At 42.0% G+C, this 21,292-nt stretch overlaps 2 protein-coding genes across 2 annotated transcripts; one reads left to right on the forward strand and one right to left on the reverse strand.

The window, feature by feature from the left end:
• Positions 1 to 241: 241 nt before the first annotated feature.
• LOC129208705 (collagen alpha-2(I) chain-like) lies at positions 242 to 15,996 on the reverse strand. The gene is made up of 6 exons (XM_054831897.1): positions 15,702 to 15,996; positions 15,294 to 15,587; positions 14,505 to 15,180; positions 10,149 to 10,307; positions 3,706 to 3,827; positions 242 to 2,548 (listed from the first exon to the last, which is right to left on the reverse strand). Exons 1-5 carry the CDS (start codon positions 15,994 to 15,996, stop codon positions 3,785 to 3,787), a joined length of 1,467 nt encoding a protein of 488 aa, XP_054687872.1. The 3' UTR covers positions 242 to 2,548; positions 3,706 to 3,784.
• Positions 15,145 to 19,549, forward strand: LOC129209040 (D(1)-like dopamine receptor). The gene is given in 2 exon segments (XM_054832776.1): positions 15,145 to 16,397; positions 16,399 to 19,549. Coding segments are annotated over 2 exon segments (1,371 nt in total). The 3' UTR covers positions 16,517 to 19,549.
• Positions 19,550 to 21,292: the final 1,743 nt, after the last annotated feature.

Genomic DNA, 21,292 nt, shown 5'->3' on the forward strand with positions numbered 1-21,292 from the left:
AGCCTCTAGCTCAATTTATAAAATATCTCAGCTGTGGAAAAGATTCTCCAGGCATTTGGGATGACAGAAAGAAGACAGCAGTATCTTTTCTACCTTAGAAGGCTGTCAACTCTGAGTGCTATGCCAGTTTTGGGGTGGTAGCAAAAGAATACAGATGAAACAGGAGTTAAGCAAGGGGAATCTACCTAGTTTGTTCTTACTGTTAGTCACTGAAAGACAAAGGAAGCAACCTTCACTGGATTCATTACTTTATGTTACAAGAAGCACGTACAACTTTCAGCTGAACAAGTCCTCACTGACAGTGTACAAATAAATAATGCATGTAGACTTTTCTCCAAACAGTTTGCAATTATAATATCATGTAAGGAACAAGTCAGGCTTTTCAATACTCCTTACAGTTTGCATGAACTGCAACCCTGCCCCTTGTTCCAGAGATTTATCGTGTGCTACAGTCATCTAGACTTGATGCCTGAGAAAGGCAGCCTTCTTGGTTGTTAAATACACTGGCAACAGAGAACTAGACCTGTCTGCATCCTTGACTCTTTTTGACAGCTGACCTTTCCATACCATCCCTCCCTAGGAATAGCCCCTGCCTGTAATGGCACCCTTTCAAAGGTCTGAACACTTAGGAAATGTCACACATCTCTCATGTAATTAGCACAATTCTAGGTCATTAGTTTCAGCTCTGGTTTCCGTTTTGATCTGTGTTACCCTATCCAGTTATGGATTTTAGTGATACAGACCATTTTTTACTCCCAGGTTTAAAGCATAAGGAATATCCTGCAATAACATAAGCCAGGCAGTTGTTTTCAAGGAGGCTGTGAACACAGGCAAAGGCTCTAATCTTGCAAACATTTATGACAAGGTATACTGTGAGCAGTGCTAAAAACACATGGCTGTGAACTCTGCATACTGTGGTGTGTGGTCCCTGCAGAACTTGACTTAGACAATGCTACCGGCAGTATGGAGAAAATCATGAGGCTTTCATTCAGGAGCAAGAACCTGTTGCTGAAATGCAGAATGTAGTGATTCAATTTCCTCACCAAACTGACATCTCCATGGGGGCTCAGGTCTAGTGTGAAATTTTAAAAACCTCAGATGTTTAAGACCTTGAGGAAAAGTATCTAGTAGTTAAGTTCAAAGGTCTGTCAGGATTGATCTCTACCACAAAACCAAAAAAGGACTGTGGCTGCAATTCTCTTGACCATCATTTTAACACAGTGAATTTAGATCGCCAAGCCTGCAAACTAGTATTACCATAAACATTTTTACTTTGCAATAACACTGTATGTTTACCTGACTGCTCATCAAATGCTAGTAGAGTCTCTTCAAGAGCATACCTTTGCCATAAACCAGGAACCATCTTTCCTCTTTGGGGCCAGATAGCCGAGATTTTTGGGACTAGCCCCAGCATTAATATATCCCGATGCAAATACCAGCCAGCTGTGATATTGAATGAAACTTGAGAAAACTGATCGAAGAAAGGTAAACTCCCAAGTCTTTTGTTATCACTAGCACTTTGCCATCAGGAAGGTGATGCAGCTTTGTATTTTGAATGCCTGCGCACAAAACCTAATAAACCAGTAAATTTTAACATCAGAATGGCTACTGAAAGTGCTAAGCCTGAAATTGTTACAAATAATTTTCTTTATATAACAGGTCTGGTGGTGAGAAGCAAAGAGAATGTCCCTGTTGACTCCAAAATCATGACAACTGTTTTGGCCAGGGCTGTCTACCACAGTAGATATGGTAGCCCAAGCTCCAGCCAGTCTTCCTCTGTCCTGTATTTACGTTTCTTCAAGGAAAAAAATAGCAAATGATTTGAGGAGACAGGTGGTCTGCTTCTGCATCATTAAAGTAAATTCCTGCGGAGTGGTGAGATATACTTACTTTTTCTTATGGCTGCTGTGCAGGGACTTCAGGGAACCCCAGCACTGAGGCTGAGAGATGGAGAGTCCAAGGCCCAGACTCATTCTCCCTATTTCTCTGCATTTTTACAGGTCCCCTCTATAGACAATGGAGAGAGAACTTCTCTGAAGGGCAAGTTAGCTTGCTTGAAATCAATCTCAGAAGCTCATCTGCACTGTCTACAGAAGGAGAGCACAGGCAACACACAAGCAAGGGGCATTCTCCTAGGAAAGAGCAAGAGGGGAAGTTCTGGGGCTAGGTGCGATGGATGCAAAACAGTTACAGGGATTCAAGGGCAATCTGGGCAAGTGCTTGGCTGAGAGATCCAGCCAAGGTACAGTCAGTCAGAGCACACCACTGCTCAGAGAGGTTTCAGGGGCTCTCATCCATCATGTCAAAGTTGACGCTGCTGATGTGGAGCTGCTTCTGCTCCCAGGGAGACTCAGACATTTTCCTAGCAGTGGTAAGAGAGCCCCAGCCTCTGGTTTAGAGGCAGGACACTGGGCTAGACAGACACTTAGTCTGACGGGAATAACTTTTCTTATGATCTTATGTAGGTTCTCATCTCCAGTTCCCATCCGCAGCTCACGAATCAGACACTCTCTGCAGTTGTTCCCAAGTGCTGAGAAACAACACTACTCTGTAAAAAATAACAACAACAAACTGTACAAAAAATAAGCCAACACTCATCACTAGGTTCTCATTTTCAAAAGAATAATATGGCAAGGACTTACATATTAGTTTACTACTTGTGCAAACCAGTGCTGATAACTGCATTTAATAGTTATACACATAACCAATACATAGCTGATGGTTTCCCAGTGCTGTTTCATTTCTTCTGTAATTAAAATATGGAATGGCTTCCTCAAATCAATACATAGGAAGAACTGTACCCCAGGGCTCCCAAAACCGCAGCTGTTCTTCCATTTTCAATGTAGTTGTGCTCTTTGGCAGTTCGCTCCAGAGGCTCTCATTCCTTTGGAAATGCTACTTTGGCAAGAACGTCTTTGCACTCCACTAACAGCAGTTTGTACTTTTAATGCAAAGCCTTCTGGACAAGATCTCATTGCAGAGTATAACTAACAATTAATTAAGATGTTTGGAGACATGATGTTTGGCAGACTACTACACACAGCGAGCTTCTCCTTAGCACACTCCCAGTCGTGCTGCAGTCCTAGTATTAAATTGCACTGCTTGTGCATCAAACATGCTGTATACCTGTATTAAGGTAATTGAGCCTGTGGTGCTTTGCTTGTGTGTGCTTATGTTTGCTGTGGTTCAAACAGTGCCAGAAACTCCCTGGGCGCTGCAGTGGGGTAAGCTGTATTTGCCATTGCTCTGCTGGAGGCTAGAGGGCTTTCCAGGTTATTGACAGTCACTGGAAGACTCTCCTTCCATGAAACCTCCACGTTGCCTGCTGCCAGACTGCTCTGTGTAGATGACATACCTCTGCAGAGACTCCTGTTACCCTCTAGATATCATCATCAAGATCCTGAGAAGCTAAAGAGTGCTAACATATCCCAATATTTCTGGTTTAAATTTCACCAAAACTGTAGGGACGGAGAGTTAGTTACCTAGAAATAATCCTTACCTGAAACCAGGTTAAAATAAAAACAAATAGAAATAGTTATTACCACATCCAAAACAGAAATGTAATTACACTGATTCTTAATAGAACAAAAGACAGAAATGAAGAAGAAAAAAAATTATCTGCTTCTGCTATGATCCAACAGGATTTTTGGATTTTTTTTTTTTTCACTTTTCTCTTTCTGTGCAGCTAATCAATTAGACACTTACCTAAATCACAGGCTCTGTCCATCTGAGTGCCAGAAACCTCAGGCTGTTTTCACAGAGACCGCGAGTTTTCTCTGTCTGTTCAATACCCACGCTTTGGGATCCCCCAAAGGAGTAGGTGCAAGCTGGCAGAAAGAGACACAGATAAAGCAGAAGAAAAGGAACAGATGAGGGTAAACAGGCAATACAGGATCTCATATTCCTCAGCCCGGGATCCTCACTTACCCAGGCAGTGACCCTGTGCTGTTAGTGGGGGCATGTTTTTGGGATGAAATGGAAGGGGAGTCACTGTAATGAAGCAGAGATCTGAGCCCTTGTCTCCCTTCCCTGGGAATACTTTGGCCAGTTAGCCTCCATCTGCATTGTCTGGGGTTCTGTGTTGGTTTTTAGGACCAACAACAGCTCTTTTATTTATTTCATCCACCAGTTAGATCCATTTTGAATTACTTATATTCATCCTCAACCCTTTCCTGTTTTCAGGCAGGATATCAGCATGGTCCTACAGCAGTAAATATTTCTGTGGGAGCTCATTCAACTGCATGGACTCTACTTTGCACTTTTCCTACCAACATTTATTGTCACATGCAATGAGGGTGTGTTATAAGTTTTTTGTTTGCTTTTCTAAAGTTAATGTGTAGTTGATAAAGATTTGTTAGTCTTCCCCCATGGTGATTACAACCTTATCACAAATTCTTGTCTCAGTCTTGTGCTCTGTTTGCTCACTGTGTCACTAATAAAATCACTGATAAAATATAAGCAGCAAAAAAATAATGGATTCTTGGGATTTTTCCTTTTAATTTTTTGCCAAGCCATATTGGATTTCTATTCTTAAATTAAAATAAATTTTTAAAAAAGTGTTGCAATGCACATTGTGGGCTATGAGAACAGGGCTCTGTCTGTGCATTCTCCAAACACACTCTCTTTGCTTCATAAGCTAAGTTTATATCAAATATTTAGGAATAATCTAATTGATCTGATTTTATGCTGCCCTGAACCTACAGGTGCTATATATATAAAATATATATGTGTGTGTGTATATATATATATGTACCCCATGACTGTAAAATGTTGCTGAGACTAAGCATCAAGTCCGGGGCACTCTGGAATTTTGTCCACTAAATTTAGTGGCAAGAGAAGTCCATGAAGAAAAGCAGATGAAACCTGAAAGAGTCTTTCCTCCTGAGCTCAGTGAGAAATGAATTGAGCTTAGGACTACTTGCAGATGAAATCTTTTAATGGAATTTTATTATAAGTTATTTTCTTGAGATATCACCATAGCATAAGCATAGAAGCTTTCAAACCTTTCACAGAAAGTTGAAGAAGCAAAAGGTAGAAAGAGTGAACAATTTTTTTGGTGGCACTGTTGGTGTGAACAGACCTTCCTCTGTTCCAGCTCCAGGTCATGCGTTCACCTTCCTAGTCCTGCCTGCTGTTATGCTGTCTCAGCTGTTTGTGTGGCAATGCAATTAATCAGACTGACAAAGTGATATGGACAAAAAATAACTTAATTTTTTTTGCCATGTTAATTCACCGCCCTAGCAGTTCTGTTGGTTTCACAGCACATGAAACGGGGTGATGCAGACACATGAATAAATAGCTGAAGCAGGAGTTGCCTACCTCACCTTACAAAGGGCTGCTTGTGAATGCTGAACCAGGTAGTAGACAAGAGTTTATCCTTAAAAGAACAGGTCTTCCTTATCTTGAGCAAACAGAATAAGAGGGAGTGGTTGGAAAGGACAAGGTTCAATTTGCTGCTCTGTGTTTAAGCTGCGCTGAGCTGGGAGACAATCCCAAGGAAATGCTGCAGCCAGGCACAGCCAGTACAACTGGGGCTAATCACAGGCAGAGCTAAAGGGGAGAAACTTCTTAAGTGTATTATTTATTAAGGCTACTCGTTAAGTATATTTACTAAGAAATGTTTGTCTATTTATGAAAAACAGCATGCAACATTTGGCACCATGGATGGATATGAACAAGGAATGAGGAAAATGAGAAAAAAAATAATGAGGTGTATATTTACTATGCAGAAATATCCCCTTCTAGTTATGCAGTATTGCATCCTACACATATCCTGAGCTATTTTCCAGACAGCACTGAAAGCTTGTGTTGCTGAGTTATTCAATACAGTTTTTGTGCTATGCTCATTATTACGGTGTCCCAGTGCAGCACTGCATTAAGTAATGGCTATAAGCACAGCCATTAGATAATGGCCATATCTGAATTGTGGAACAGTGGAACACTTCTCATTTCTCAGTTCCAGGGTTATAACTCATTTTATCCTGACGTGATGTTAAGAGCTAATCATGCATCATGCCTCCGCTTCTCCATGCAATGGTTTCCATAGGTGGAAAGACTGAAAGGGATCTGGTCTCCAGTCTAAATGGTTGAGGTGTCTCATGGGAAGTACCTGTCATGCAACCAAGATATAGCCAGTGCAACTAATATTTGTCATGTTCTGCCACAGGGAAAGAAGCACATACCACAGGCAAGGATTTTTGTTTATTTGTTTTGTACTCGAATGCAAATTTGCTCAGCTTTTGCTAGAGAAGAAATGTGGAGCACTAGGTGGCAAGGTGTGTGAGGTGCTGGAACTTCTGGGGCAAAGACTGCAATCAAGCAACTCCTGCAGGATGGATTTTTTTTCTCACCAGGGACAGTCCCCAAGTAGTTATAACCGTGATCTTTACTGTGGACATTTTACGTGGCCTTTACCAGCATGAAGTCTGGGAAAGTCTTGAAGATAAAGAACAAGAACTTGAATCTGAATCAATTTCCTAAGTAGCCAGTGTAGGCTGTGGAGACCTTACCTGTTGTGCCCACATATCAGTAAGTGTCCTCGAACATCAGTGCCCAGTTACTTTAAATGCTGCAGTCCAGCCACGAGTGTGCAGTAAGTGGGTAAATTAGGCTTGCCATTGCTTGCCAGTTGGGCTAATAACCTAGCTTAGATAATAGAAAGTTTGTGCTGTCAAATGAGTGTTTGAGAGGAATCCAAATATTGTTCTAACATACAGGTTGGGTAGATTGTAGGGATGTGGGATCTTCAAAGAAAGAAGAATGAATATAGGGTTGTGAAGCCTTCAAAAGGCTTTTATCTGCCTCCGGGCGTCACTTCTGCCTTGCTTACGTTCTGTGCACCTAATTGTTGTTATTCCTCAAACTCAGGTTATCCAAGCAGCAAGCCTTACTGGTGGCAGTGGCATGGTCATCTCTTCAGGGCAGAAACCATTGTGCATCATCTCTGTGTTGTCTGACCATGTAGTCCAACCAGTTCCAATAGTGGCTACACACAGACTTTTAACAAGACGAGAGGCTGAAATGGTCCTTGTGAAACACTAAAATTCAGTGGCTATCATGAATCACATCTGCTGGGTGCTAGAAAGCTTTCCAGCTTGCTGACAGGCTCTGTTTCACTAAATCTCTAAAATACGCGAACATAAACCAAAGCAAAAAGCAATGCTGTGGCTATCTGAAATTCATTACAGTCAAATCATTTTGAGCAGAGATTAAATTGCACTTCTTAATGCTGAGTGCTGAGCACTGTCCTGTATAGACAGAAAATCCATTTGCAGTCTACCCTTTGAAAATATCACACATCTCTCTCAGAAAACTATTTACACATTGTGGGGACATGGGCAAAAAAGTAAGGAAAACTTACACTGATTTTCTGAATAATTAAAATTTGCATATTATGAAGCAAACCAGAGAAATACATTCTCAACTTAGCAGATAACTTTTTGTCGGAAGTGGAGCACAAATTGTTAATTTCTATAGGAATCTGAATATGATTTGGCAATAGTTCTGTCACATCGGTTAGTAAGAGTGGATTTCAAAAGCTTTTCATTCTGCAAGGTGCTGTGTGTGCCCTCTGTTGGAAACATATGATGGACTGCATTTTTTAATCTTAATTTTAAAGCTTGTTTTATAAATGCAATGACAGTCAACAAAGCATTTGTATCCTAAAATATATGGAGGTAGCATTTTGAAATAGTCAACGCTTTATTATAGACTGGTTTTCACATTATTATTATCTTGATTACTTTAATCTAGATTAAACACTGGTTAAAATAACGTAGGTACTGATTACTATAGCAATGTAATCTATTTTGCATTTCTGTTTAAAAAGTGAAATCAAAAAGCGCTTTGCTCTGCCACACTGAAAAAAGGCAGCCACTATCATAAAATACCTAAGCAGCTGGACACGCTGCTTTGTTCAGTAGAGAAAGTGCTGGCTTTTGTGCTGTGCAACTCAAAACTACAGCTCATTGCAAGAGGGCAAAGATTGCATTAAACCCATCTTTCTGCCTGCTAAATTATGGGCTGTGTCAGGAGCCAACTCAACCCCAACATTACTCCAGCCAGCCTTGTGTGCTGCTTTGCCTTGCCGTGAAGGCTGCCAGTGAATGGTGCTCCAGATAAGAATTGTCAGGAGCCCTGTCCCAGGGCTGCCTGGGCGTTAAAGCTTCTGGTTTTACCTTCTGGATTTTGAACTGTTCCTAAATGTCACACCGGGCATTTCATCCCTGCCTGAGTTGGGAAGGGTACCTGCCTTTGAAGGTGCTGAATGAAAAATACTCATGTTCAGCCACTGGCACCCTCCAAGGCAGAGGGCCAGGGGTGATAAATTGCCAGCCCTGTTCTCTGGTCTGAGCTTCTTAGGTGGAAGCAGCTAACTAGAACTGTGCTGGGGAGGGACAAGCTGGGGAACCTGATAAAAGCTAAGCCACTGAGAACACCAGACAGGGAAGAACCAAGATACTCACTTATGCTGGTTCTGAAGAATAATGGAAGGCATAATATCTTGATAAAATAAAACAACAGGATGATCTTATTGGTGTGATATCAACACAGAACTTCCCTGGAGAACGGGCCGAATTACTGAAGCTCATCAGAAAAGTGCCATCACCAAAGGTGACCTGTTGAAAACTTGCAGTGCAGGATGCTCAAAAGATGGATGAATTTTGCCTTTAAACTAAGCCTTACCCAGCAAACTAAAATAAAGGACAAAGACTCCTTTTATCATTGTCTGTAGTGAAATATGAGCATGATTTTTCTATTTAGTAATAAGTATTCATTTGTTTCTTGGCACAGTACTGAACTAATTCGTTTGACTTTTTGGAAGGAACAAGTCTAGAAATGTTAAATTTCTGTATGTGTATTCATCACTAACAGAAAAGATTAAATAGAAATTTAAAGTAAGATAACTCAGGTTAAATGAACAGTTAGGTACATTGCTTTGCAAAGCAAACCCTTTTGAATGAGTTGTTCTCTTTCATGCTGTTCACATTAAAGTTGCAATTCAAATGACAGTTGATTTGACCTCCTACACTGCTTCAGTCCTCACACATTTATTTTTATGGCTTTTAAAATAATTTTTAAATCTAGCTATTATTTTTAAAAAAGTTTCTCATTTAAATATACTTAGTACTCTTTTGTTATTTACAGTATCTAGTATTTAGAGTAGTCATATGCTAATCACATTAATTATATTTGAAATGGTAGACTTCCATAAAATGACAAAACTAATAAAAATGCTGAAATAAGAGAGGAGTGAGGGAGGCAGAATATTTACATTAGTGCTAGCTATTGCTTAAGGAAAGCACAGAGATGTTCAGACAGATGTGCAATTCTGAATACCAGGAAAGCAATTTGGCAAAACCCCAGCGTGGTGAAATGATGAATGCCTAGCAATAGCTAAGCCAAAGTGCAGTCCTGTTGAATTCTGGGGTACAGCTCCTAAACTAACTACTGAAAACAACCTTAGGAATAGTAAACTACAGCAGACAGAGGATAAGAAAGGAATTAGAAGGGTTGGTACAGCCCTAAATGGATCTGTGCACTTCCTGTATCACCAGAGGTTAAAGGGAATAATCAAAGAAGATTTAGGCAGTACTAGGAAGGACAATCTTGTCTTCTCTACTTCAGTTCTAAACTGGAGAACATGATGGGAAGACAGCTACCCTTGACCTAATCTTTTCTAGTAGTGAAAATAAGACATTCTCTCAGACTGAAGAGTAGCTATCATATAAATCCAAGCAATCCTGTCATTTTAAAAGCGTAAGAGTCATCATGTCCAGGTGGCATACCCAAGAACTCTGAAAGCACTTATAGATGAAGTGGTTAGGCTATTAGCAAAAATATGCCTCTATCGTTTGAGACCTGAAGGGTCAAAATAGTACACCTGTATTTAAGTTATAACTCTACAGTGGTGTCTCCAGGCATTCCCAATGAGGGATTTACTCAGGACATTGGATTGAAAAGTAGAGTCTCAACCAAATGCCTCGGTGTCTGCTAGAAGCCAGTATCAGGCCCCTAACTAACACCCACAATCTCTGCACTGAGAAAACTCTGAAAACATCCCAACTTTTAGGTCCAGATATAATTGTGTATACTGCCTAGATATGTCCTGACCCAGCTGCAGCAAAGAGACTCCAGCGTGTGCTTACCCGGTCACTCTCTGGGCACGCTGGGAAGCAAACGGGTACAACAGCAGGAAGGGAGCCAGGGCATGCTCTAACCAAGTTCCTGGTCTGGATGAGAATGTTGAAGCATGCTGCAATACACGCCTACAGCTCAATTTAGGCAAAGCTTGAATGATCCAGTCACTAGAAGAACACAGAACCACTCTTTAGATTACATAAAACGTGCACAGATAATGCAGGGACCCTGTACCTAGGCAGTTTGTCATTCATACTACAATAAAACACCTTATTGATTATGGTAGGAAAGGATCTGATCTGCAAAGAGACGTCATCTCTGGTATAAAATACTGTCTTGGTTTTGTCAAAATAGCAACAAGGGAGAATTAATGGCAATTATTCTTTGACATTTAAAATTCCTTAAATATTATCCTTCATGAAAGATTGCTAAGAAAATTAAGAAACTTCCCTTTATCTCTCAAAGAAATCTGTTTAACCGCTTAGTGGTCCAAATATGCAAGCAGTAGCATCTTCACTGCTGAGTACCCATTGCATCGTGATACCAGCAAGTGTTGTGGAAAAAACCTGTAGTTATTGTTCTCCTAGCATCCTGACACAAGAAATCCCAATTGCAAATAGGGACTGTCTTCCAAATTAGATCATATGAAAGCATCACAGCATCCCCACAGACTGGTATTCATAAACTATCACATAGTGATGCTTGGAGGGCCTTTCCAAAAAGTGAATTTGATATCTCTGGCCTTTATATCTGGGAGAGAAGCCAGGCACTTTTCCCAGAAAAGTAATTTAGTTAAATATTACATCAGTTTTATTCTTCCTTACTTAACTTTAAAGGTATTCCAAACTCAAGAGCTGATTTACTAAACAACTCATAGTGAAATCACTTTAGGAACCATATTAACTTCAAATGATGTGAAGAGCTACAGTGGACTCTGTATTGGACATCACACATTCAAATTATTTCTGTTAAGCCTGAACAGACTAAACATGCTTTTGATACTTAGCTGTTGATTTAGTTATTCTTTCTTTAACTCGTCTAGACAGTTTCTGAAACAATGAATTATTCAGTGACTTCCAGTTCTATCATACAGCTAATCCATATCTCTGTAACACAAAGGTCATTTATTTTCAATGCTAAATGCTGGATTCGCTATACAAACAGATTAGCAGTCTCAGTATGTGATCAACTTCACAAAAATCACATGGCATTGAAAACATGAATGTAATATATAAAGCCAAGATGATAAGTGTACACGCACACACATATATATGTACAAAATTGGATACATTCTTTAGCTATATGGAGATGGATAGATGGATAGACAGATAATCATATTGGTTTCAGACATAGTTTTTTTGCCTTCAATGACATTTTCTTCCAAGACATTTAAAATCTGTCCCCAAAAGTAGCTGTAAAGGTAATCACAAAACCCAGTTTAGCCTGATTCACATACTATCAATGGTTTTTCAGACGGCAAGGAAGACAACTTATTCAGAGCATCATTTTATCAGTACCTCAATACATCTTTACACAGCGTGATCACATGCCATTATATTATACTACTTCATGAAACTGGCTATAATAATGGTCCCCCATTTGGACAAGATTTCAAAATTAAATGAACTATTTAATTAACCGCTGTTGGTATTACATTCTTTTGACAAAGCAGTAAGGATTGGCACTGGATACATGTGGCCGAAGCCTACAGTCGCTGTCTTTACGAGACCAGGTAGTGTCAGTGAGCATTGGCCTTAGTGCAGCGCCCTTCCAGGAGGCACCTGGAGGTTTGGGTTGAAATATGTCCTCTTGAGGTGTTGAATTTTAACCTGTTTCAACTGTCCAGCCAGCTAGCACGTTAGGGACCTAGACAGAGGCAGGAGCTCCAAATGCGATCATAGGAAACCATTAAAGGCTTAATAGTAAGTTCTGAATCAGATTTCCTCTTAATCATAGTATGTGCTGCAAATATGTAAATATTCTGGGATGAGATAGTTTTACGAGGGAGAAGTAAGACAAGGAGAAGGAAAGGGGAGGGAGAAGGAAACTGATTTAGTTTGTTATATAGGTCTGCCTGACGAGGCTTCTTTCTGTTCTTGAAGGGAAAGATTTTGGACACAGTGACTACGTTTAAAAATGTACAATGTAGAGACATATATATTGCAATACGTTTTACGTATATTCTTTGGGTAAGTTTATTTTTTCACAGATGGAATGAGCTTGCAATTATTCTGGAGTCACAAGAGACCATTTTAGCCAGTTCATTAGTATCTTTTACATTATTTTGCTCAGACTCTCCCTATTCTGTCCTGAGTAAGATTAATTCAAGAAATAGCTACAGGCCTTAAAATAAAAGTTTATGGCATTTTCAACTTGCTGCACACATTGATTTTCACACAGCATTGTGTTTTCCCCCATGTCTCTCTTCCTCTCCAATAAGCTTATTATTCACTCCCCCATGCCCAATATAGGAATAAGAGCAGGGCAATGTTTCTATTCCTGTCTTTGCCACTGACTCACTGTATCATTTCTTAAGCATTTGCATCTTACACTTGGATCCTCTGGTATCTAACAAGATGAATGTGTCTGGTGATGTTTTCTTTAGGATAAGAGCATTCGTAATGTCTCCCTCTGTGTGGATTCTCTTGTGTTTAATAAGGGTTGAGTCCTCACTGCAGCCTTCCTATCGGTGAAGGTATTAGTAGGGGTCCTGACTTCCACCCAGATGCCTACTTTAAGTACAACTGTAGGAAATTAATTTTCTGAGGCATCTACCTCTCAGTCAGATTTGACTTCAGTCAACAGCCTCAAAATTTTGAGGCATTAAAAAATATGCACACAAACCAGCATGATCACACACATTTCAATTTATAATAAATGCTAAAAAGGAGCTAGAGATATTTGCAGAGCACAATGAGATCCTGGGAACGGGAGTGACACAGAGACACTGAAAACAATTGTTTTTATAAAGATAGTGCTAGCTACCTTTTGCTACGGAGCCCTGTAGCACTACTATCTGCTGAATATGCAAAAGCATCGCTCTTTCCTTCTCGATGCTATACTGCCTTAATTCCATCTACTGTCCTATTTACAATTCTTCACAAATATATTCTGTTCTTCAGGGTCATTTTACTGATTGTTAAATAAGAGTAAATGTATTGAGGCAAATTAGCAAATGTATAGATAATTCTTACAGTCTAAAATTTAGAACTTAGTATTGGAATGAAAATCAGAGACCTATTGTGTTTTGCAGATGTTGGCAAAATCCATGTACGTGGAACTATAGATGGTTCTGTAGTTCTATACAACAAAGTGTGGATTTGGCTCTTACCTTATAGCCTGTGTTATTTTGACAGCTACTGCTGTTTTAACAAAGATTCTAGATAAATTGTTTGAATTATGAGTTAGTCTTATAGGCAAACACCTTAACAAGGAATGTGTTCCAGTTTTCAGTGTCACAGCAGGAATCACACTGTGGGTTGCATTATGAAGACTCTGGTCTCCAAGGCACAAAGCAACTAGGATCTTAAAACCCATGACCAAATGTTAACAATCTGTTATGAACTAGTACTATCCAGCTAGTTCATCTTAAATATGCTGATTTTTACAGGCTAAGCTGCCAGCTTTGCTATTGAAAATTTGCTTAAAAAATTTCCAGTCTCTGTTCTAATTACCAAGAATACCATAACAGTACAATGGAAATCAGATACTTACTGGCTTGAAAATTATTTGTATTGGCACTAGTGGATGAAATAGGAGGCAAAAAAAATTTAAAATACGTCATCTAAAAATAAATACCTGTTTGCCATGTTAGTTAATTACAGGACTTGATATTTTGTGTTCACATCCCAATCTCGTTTTTCTCATGACAGGATTACCATATAAATTCTTCCAAAATAAAGGATTATACCCTATTTGCATTATGATACTTTATTGAAAGTAGGCTGTAAATATATGCAAGACATTTATATGACAACATGTATATAATTACAACAGCAAATGGAAGACTATTGAAATATATCAGAAAACACCTTAGGCTGAAAAATACAGCAGCAGGTTTTGGGTGCTTGTGTCTGAGGAAATGCATGAACAACCTTCTGCCAAAAAGTAACAAATCCAAACTAGAGATGTCTTAGGTTTCTATGGTTTTGGTTTCTTTATGTAGGATTTCAATTCGAAACAAAAAACAAATAGCAAAATACTGTTTTGATGAAAACACAGCTTCTAACACCCAGATTTGATAGCATTCTCAGTAAACAGACGCGAAGTGCTCCCCTGCTCTTTAAGAAACCTGAAATTTTGATCGTGGTCTCCAAAAGCAGGAGATACTTGGAAAGCGCCACATCCTCGCCCCTGACACTTACACAAGCACAAACTGAAGACGGCAAAAAGACTCTTCCCAGGGCGATGCTGTGGCGACATCTCCCTCCCTGCAGATAACGAGGGTCGCTTGATCCTGGGGATTTCCACGCCGTTGCCCACCCGGCAGCAAGCTCCGTCTGACGGCGGGCTCGCCCCTCAGCTCTCCCCAGCGGCGCGGGGAGCCGCAGCCCGCCGGCGTGCGGCACACGGAGCCCGCCGAAAGTTGCTCCTCGTCCATCCCAGCGCTCCGGGCGGAAAGCCGCGGGTCTCCCCCGGCACGACGCAGCTCCACCGCAGAGGGGCTGCCGCCGCCGCCTGCTCCGCACTCCCGCCGCAGCGGGACGGTCCCTTCCTCGGAAGGAGCCGCGGCGAGGCGAAAGGCGGGCGGCCCCCAACCGCCGCCGCGGTGAGTAGCCCCGAGGCAGCCCGCCCCGCCGCCCGCCGCCGCCGCGGGGGAAACTGAGGCAGGCGGCGGCGGCCAGAGATGCCCCCGCGGGCGGCCGCCCTCCCGGCCCCGGACGGCGCCGGCTGCCAGGGGTCCCGCCGCCCCCTCGGGGGGCGTCCCGCCGGCAGGAGCGGCCGGGGAAGCGGGGCCGGCGCTGCCCCGCGGGCGGAGCCACGGCGGCCGGGGGAGCGTCCCTGATGGGGAGCGCGGCGGCGGGGGGCGGCCCGCGGGCGCTGCGGGCCCTCACCGGGTGCCTGCTGGGCGCGCTGGTGCTGAGCACGCTGGTGGGCAACGCGCTGGTGTGCCTGGCCGTCCTGCGCTTCCGCCACCTGCGTGCCAAGGTCACCAACTGGTTCGTGCTGTCGCTGGCCGTCTCGGACCTCTGCGTGGCCCTCCTGGTGATGCCCTGGAAGGCGGTCACTGAGGTGGCCGGTGGCTCCTGGCTCTTTGGCAGCCGCTTTTGTGACACCTGGGTGGCCTTCGACATCATGTGCTCTACCGCCTCTATCCTCCACCTCTGCATCATCAGCCTGGACCGGTACTGGGCCATCGCCAGCCCCTTTCGCTATGAGCGCAGGATGACGCAGCGCCTTGCCTGTGCCATGATAGCCGTGGCCTGGGCCCTTTCCATCCTCATCTCCTTCATCCCAGTGCAGCTACACTGGCATAAAGCCAAGGACATGAGATACCCAGGCTCCTTGCTGCCTGGGACGCCCCGCTGTGATGTCAGCCTGAACCGCACTTATGCCATCACCTCCTCCCTTATCAGCTTCTACATCCCCGTGGCCATCATGATCATCACCTACACCAGGATCTACCGAATTGCCCAGGCCCAGATCCGCCGCATCTCTACTCTCGAGCGAGCAGGGGGGCAGTGGCCAGCCCACGGCAAGGAGCCCACCTCCTCTTTGCGGAGTTCCCTGCGCAAGGAGACCAAGGTGCTGCAGACCCTCTCTATCATAATGGGAGTCTTCGTTTGCTGTTGGCTGCCCTTCTTCCTGCTCAACTGTCTGCTGCCTTTCTGCCGGCCTGAGCTGGAGAGTGACCATGAAGGACAGTCACCCTGCGTTGGCCAAACCACATTCAACGTCTTTGTGTGGTTTGGCTGGGCCAACTCCTCAGTGAATCCAGTGATCTATGCTTTCAATGCAGACTTCAGGCGGGCTTTCAGCAACCTGCTGGGCTGTCGGAGCTTCTGCTGTGGCACACCCAGATCCACTGTGGAGAGGGTCAACTTCAGCAATGAGCTGGTGTCCTATCACCATGACACCACCTGCCAGAAGGAAGGAGCTGCCTCATCGTCAGTACCCGCCCCTGTGGTCACTGCCTGGGTGCAGGCCGTACCCCATGCTGTAAGCCTTCAGGGAGAGGAGAGCAGTGAGGAGATGTCTATGGAGAAGAGGCCTGTGACTTCTCAGACGCAGGCTGCCCCTGGCAACAGCCCCAAGTCGTCAGGTGCCAGCCATTTTACAATTTGACTGCAAGGCAGAGCTATCCCTGGAAACTACTACTCCCTGTAGGGGGCTTGGTGGGTGTGAGGGACCCCATCACCCTGTTTCAGAGAGATAAGCGATTGTGTGTTTCTCTCACACACAGCCATCCCACGGGGAGGGTTCACTTTGCCTGCACATGAGATACGCCTGTCCCCCAGCCAACAAAGTCCCATCCCAGAGGGATGGGGACCTGCTGCTCTTACCCCAGAGGGGTGATGGGTGTATGAAGTCCACCCCAAAAGCATACAGCAACCACATACTAACCTCTTTCCACGATCACCTTCATCCCTTACTCTCTTTCACAGTCAGTAGACATTTCCCACGCATTTGTTCATCCCCATGCTTCAATCAAAATTGTGATGTTTATTAAGAATAGTGACATAATTAGATCAAAATAAAAACAACTCATAGTTTGAGACTCTAAAATATAATCTTACATAGATAAGTTAATCTTAGATGTAGTTTCATTGCTAAACCCCATTTTTTCCCCCTCTCATGGTTTCACATCATACATGTGCATAGTTCTGGTCTTAAAGGTTTGTGTTTGATTTTACTTCTATGCTTATTTCAAAGCTGCCTGTCTGGATTTACATGTCTGAATCTGTGTTTAGGTGCGTAGATACAAATTGCTCTATTAAAATTTCATCACTATCTTATGTTGAGTCAAAAGACTGCTCAAAACCCTGGAAAATTAAGTTGCTTTTATGTAGGATCCCATCACATTTTCAGGTGCCAAACTTTGGTATCCAGGCTTAATGACACTGAACTAGGATCTTCCTCATCCTTAAATGTTATAAAATGCAGTGTTGTGTTAGGCTGAAATCACAGAATGATGATGTTTGAGAGCTAACACTACAACTCCAGTGCGATTTAAGCTGCTGTCAGCTGAGGCAGCTGCAATCCTTCTTTCTCCTACTAGTTCAGGCAGCCGATCCTTCCAGAAAGCAAGCTGGTCCACAAAATAAAGAGTGACAAGGTCATCTCTCTGCATTTCACTACTTGTAGACATGAACAGCAGCAAAAGGCAGAGCAAATGTGTGTTGGATGGCTCGCAGGAGAGAAAATACTGGGATCTTGATGATCATTTCTGTACATGTAAAAGGGTTCAGCAGACATTAAGGGGATAAAGTAGCACCTCACTGTCCTCCCCTTCTCTGTCCACCACTTAGGAGTTCTGCTGCTGACCATTTACTACTGTGCTCTACTAACCACTATCATTGCCCCAGTTTTCTGTCCTTTGCCAGATGGGTGCAACTGTCCAGAAAGAGACATCAAGAATGCTTACACTGCAACAATTTTCTTGGACGTTCAGTCTTATAGATGGCATGGCTGATATCTTTCAGAACAGTGATCCATGCTGACAAGTCAGCTGCTGAAAAGCCAGACTCTCCTCCCAGTGATCCTGCTCCTGTGAATTTAAACCGTGTGTAGTTCTTAAGTCCCTGTACACATCTCCCCCCATCACATTGATTCTTATGGGAAAAATTGCTTTTACTATCCTGCTCTTTTCAGAAATGCGTCCTTCATGGATAGTTGGGCATGATGGTAACCTCTTCTTCGTGGCCAGGACTGGAAGGACAAGAGGAAATGGGCTTAACTGTAAGAAAGACCAAGGCAAGACTTCAGAAAAACTTCCTAAGAATAAGGATAGTTAAGCACTGGACTAGATTGCCTAGGGAGGTTATGACATCTCTCTCAGTAAAAGTCTTTAAGATGACATTGCTAAACATGTCAGCAATGACACTGGCATTGTTAATCCTGTCTTGGGGCAGAAGCATAGTGTAATGGTCTCTCGAGATCTTTTCTAGTCCTCCTTCACTATGACAACATGACTCCTTAAGATGAGTCCTTAAGCAGTGAGCTCAAGATGTTTCAATTTTGTTTGTTTGTTTGTTTTGCATGCAATGATCCTTAGTTATTTTCTTCAAGGCAAAAAAAGCATACAGATAATAAATTTTAGATCCCATTGGTGTATTTCCCTTCTTCTCTTAGTGATTACCCATGTTTCCTAGCATTTAACAACTAACATTCAGCATGCCTAGTGCCTCATTTGGAGAGCAACCCTGAAATAAACCTAGTATTTCCTTAAAAGAGATACAAGATCTGTTTTTTGTTTTCATTCCCTTTATTTTCTAGGTGATCACACATGAACTGTACATGGATTCAGATGCTAAAGGGTCAATCAATTTGTGATTTGCTACAATTCTTCCTTCTTACAGAAACCAGAAACATGTATCACAAGAGTGTCAGCATATTTTATCTCCTCAAAAAAAACCCAGATGATATCCTAGAGCTGTAAGAGACTTCTCATTTCACCCCATCCACACTAGAATCCATCCTGGGGAGATACTGACACACCTGATAAGACACTATCTTGAAGCGTGACTCCCTGTGCTACACTTCTGTTTCTGTTGCAAGAGGTTCAGCTGGCTCCATCCCTCAGAGAGTTAACTGTGCCTGCCCACACACATCTTCCTTCTCGTGGGCAGGCAGTCTTCTGGCAGTCAAGGCTACACATGAAATTATGATGCACAGAAGCTTTTTTTTTTTTTTTTTTGGTGTATATGTGTGTGCATACAGTGGCATTAGTAGGCATAAAGGCTGTTAATTAGTGGAAGGGAAAAATTTACCTTCCCACAAGGTTTGCCCTGCCTGTCGAGCTGTCTCGCCTAGGAATTTGGACTTAATACGTAGAATGATGAAAACTTAGTGTATGACAGAGTGGGTGGCAGAAATTAAGCAATGAATATATTTGAATAACATTTTCTCTTAAGAATAATCAGAAATGCATGGTAGCTTTGATTTATGAAACTATATTTGTGTTAAGAATGGGAAAAGCTATTTGTATCAGTGCTTGTGGCTATAGTTTAAATAAAGTTCATCAGCAGGTCAGATTGTACCTGAAAATAAATGGATATTTACCTGAAGGAAAAAAACTAGTCTTTACTGAAGCTTTTTAAAGGGACAATTTAAAATTGCTCTTTGTAAATTGTGCTGGAAATAATTGTTTGTACCTAACTGATAATGTTCATTACTGATGTGCAGATGATACACGTTACTACATGGGCCTTACAGCTGTAGACTATTGTAAGTGCAGTGTAATGTTCAAGGCTGCAATAAATTTCAGAAATTGTGTATTATAAATAGTTTATACTCATTTTAAGTGGCACATTACTGAAAGTACTTCATATGAAAGCTATGCTACATAGCCCTTCAGACTACACCTTCTGCTGTTGCTGATTTAATAACACATAAATATTGATACTGTATGTATTTTTATTTTCCTAGGCTAGGAAGGTTCCCAAATGTTAAGCATACTACAGACCACGCAGTTCTGTGAACAGTAAATGAGTAAAACTTATTTTCCTAATAATTTTTGCTAGTGATTAACTACGATTTGTAATTGACATTTTTCTCATGACAGGGCAACCTGCTGTGTTAGATTATACAAGATTCAATTAGCATTGTTAGGTTCAAGTCTGATGGGATATATTAAAATTATTACAAAAAACCAAAGGTTTACTTCAACAGAAATTACGAGACAAAATTATTTTCTTGCACCATTACAGTCACTCAAAAGAAACACCTTCTAAAGCAAAACCTTGGCAGTACTTTGTTATCCATTTCTGGGTCACAACTTTCTTGGCTTGGCAGGACAAAATGAGTGACAAATGACAAAAGTATTATTTTAGGGATATCTATGGCTATTCCTCAGACACACTTTTTGTAACTCTGATCATCAAATCTACATACTACTTTATGTATTCACCACAATATATGTAAGGTATTTTACTGACTAAAAGCAGTTCACTTCCATGCCTAGCAGTTCCACATTTACAATACCATTAACGTCACAATGACATAAAAAAATAGCTTTTGAATAGCCTTGGTGTCAAAACAGTCCAACCTCACAGATACCTTGTTTAAACACTCTTATTAGCCAATGTCTAAACATCCGAATCAAAACACGTTCCAGTTCAGCAAAGCAGGACTTTGCAATGTATACCAAATGCCTTCTCTGTTCAGTCACATAATTCCCGCTCCCTTTCCTTCTGTCAGTCTACAAAGCTCTCAACAGCTATACCTCTGGAGAGCTCTTATTTCTGCCTATCACACAACTGCAAAGAACACAAACGTCTCGTGGTCAATTAAAAGCTTGCGTAGCTGAGCTGACTCTGCAGCCCTTCTCACTATTACATCACACATGAGAAATAGGGATAATGTCTCTGTAGCCTCCTTGGGTGGCTGTAGGGATGCTTATCCAGCTGAGAGCTTTTCCCTGCTGTCAGATTTCTCTGAAATTGTTCATTGGGTTTAAAAGTTAATCATGGAGGTAAACAGGGACAGATATGTGGATGCACACGCACATACCTTCTTAGAAAACTGGGCTAAAAAGCAAACAGCATTCTTTAAGGAAAAGGAAGCATAAGCTTCAAGACAGAGCTCTCTGGAGCTGGAGATAGAGCAGGGGGAAGACAAGAACTCCTTCTTCATGAAAGACCAAGGCTGGTTCCCACACCCCCTGTGTGGCAGAGGTGCCAGCAGAGATACCAGGTGACATTTCAGTAATCATCCATCAGGGTGTTGGTCCTAAGACCAAATGCAGTGCCACCAGTTACATGCAGCACCTTTGTAGCAAGAAGTAACAGTAGGGCAGCAAAGATGTACTGGAACACCACATTGATGCAAAGTTTCATCTTGTTTTCTCAGCAATACTTTTAAGCAATAAACTACAACACATGTGCACCCTTGATATTATGCTTACATTTTTGTGTTCTGTTGTTTATTGCTTATCTGTTTGCCTGTCATCTTATTTATGTAGGGCTTTATTTTGCGTTACACGCAGACTTTC

Source organism: Grus americana, chromosome 7, assembly GCF_028858705.1.
Source record: "Grus americana isolate bGruAme1 chromosome 7, bGruAme1.mat, whole genome shotgun sequence".
Taxonomy (NCBI): domain Eukaryota; kingdom Metazoa; phylum Chordata; class Aves; order Gruiformes; family Gruidae; genus Grus; species Grus americana.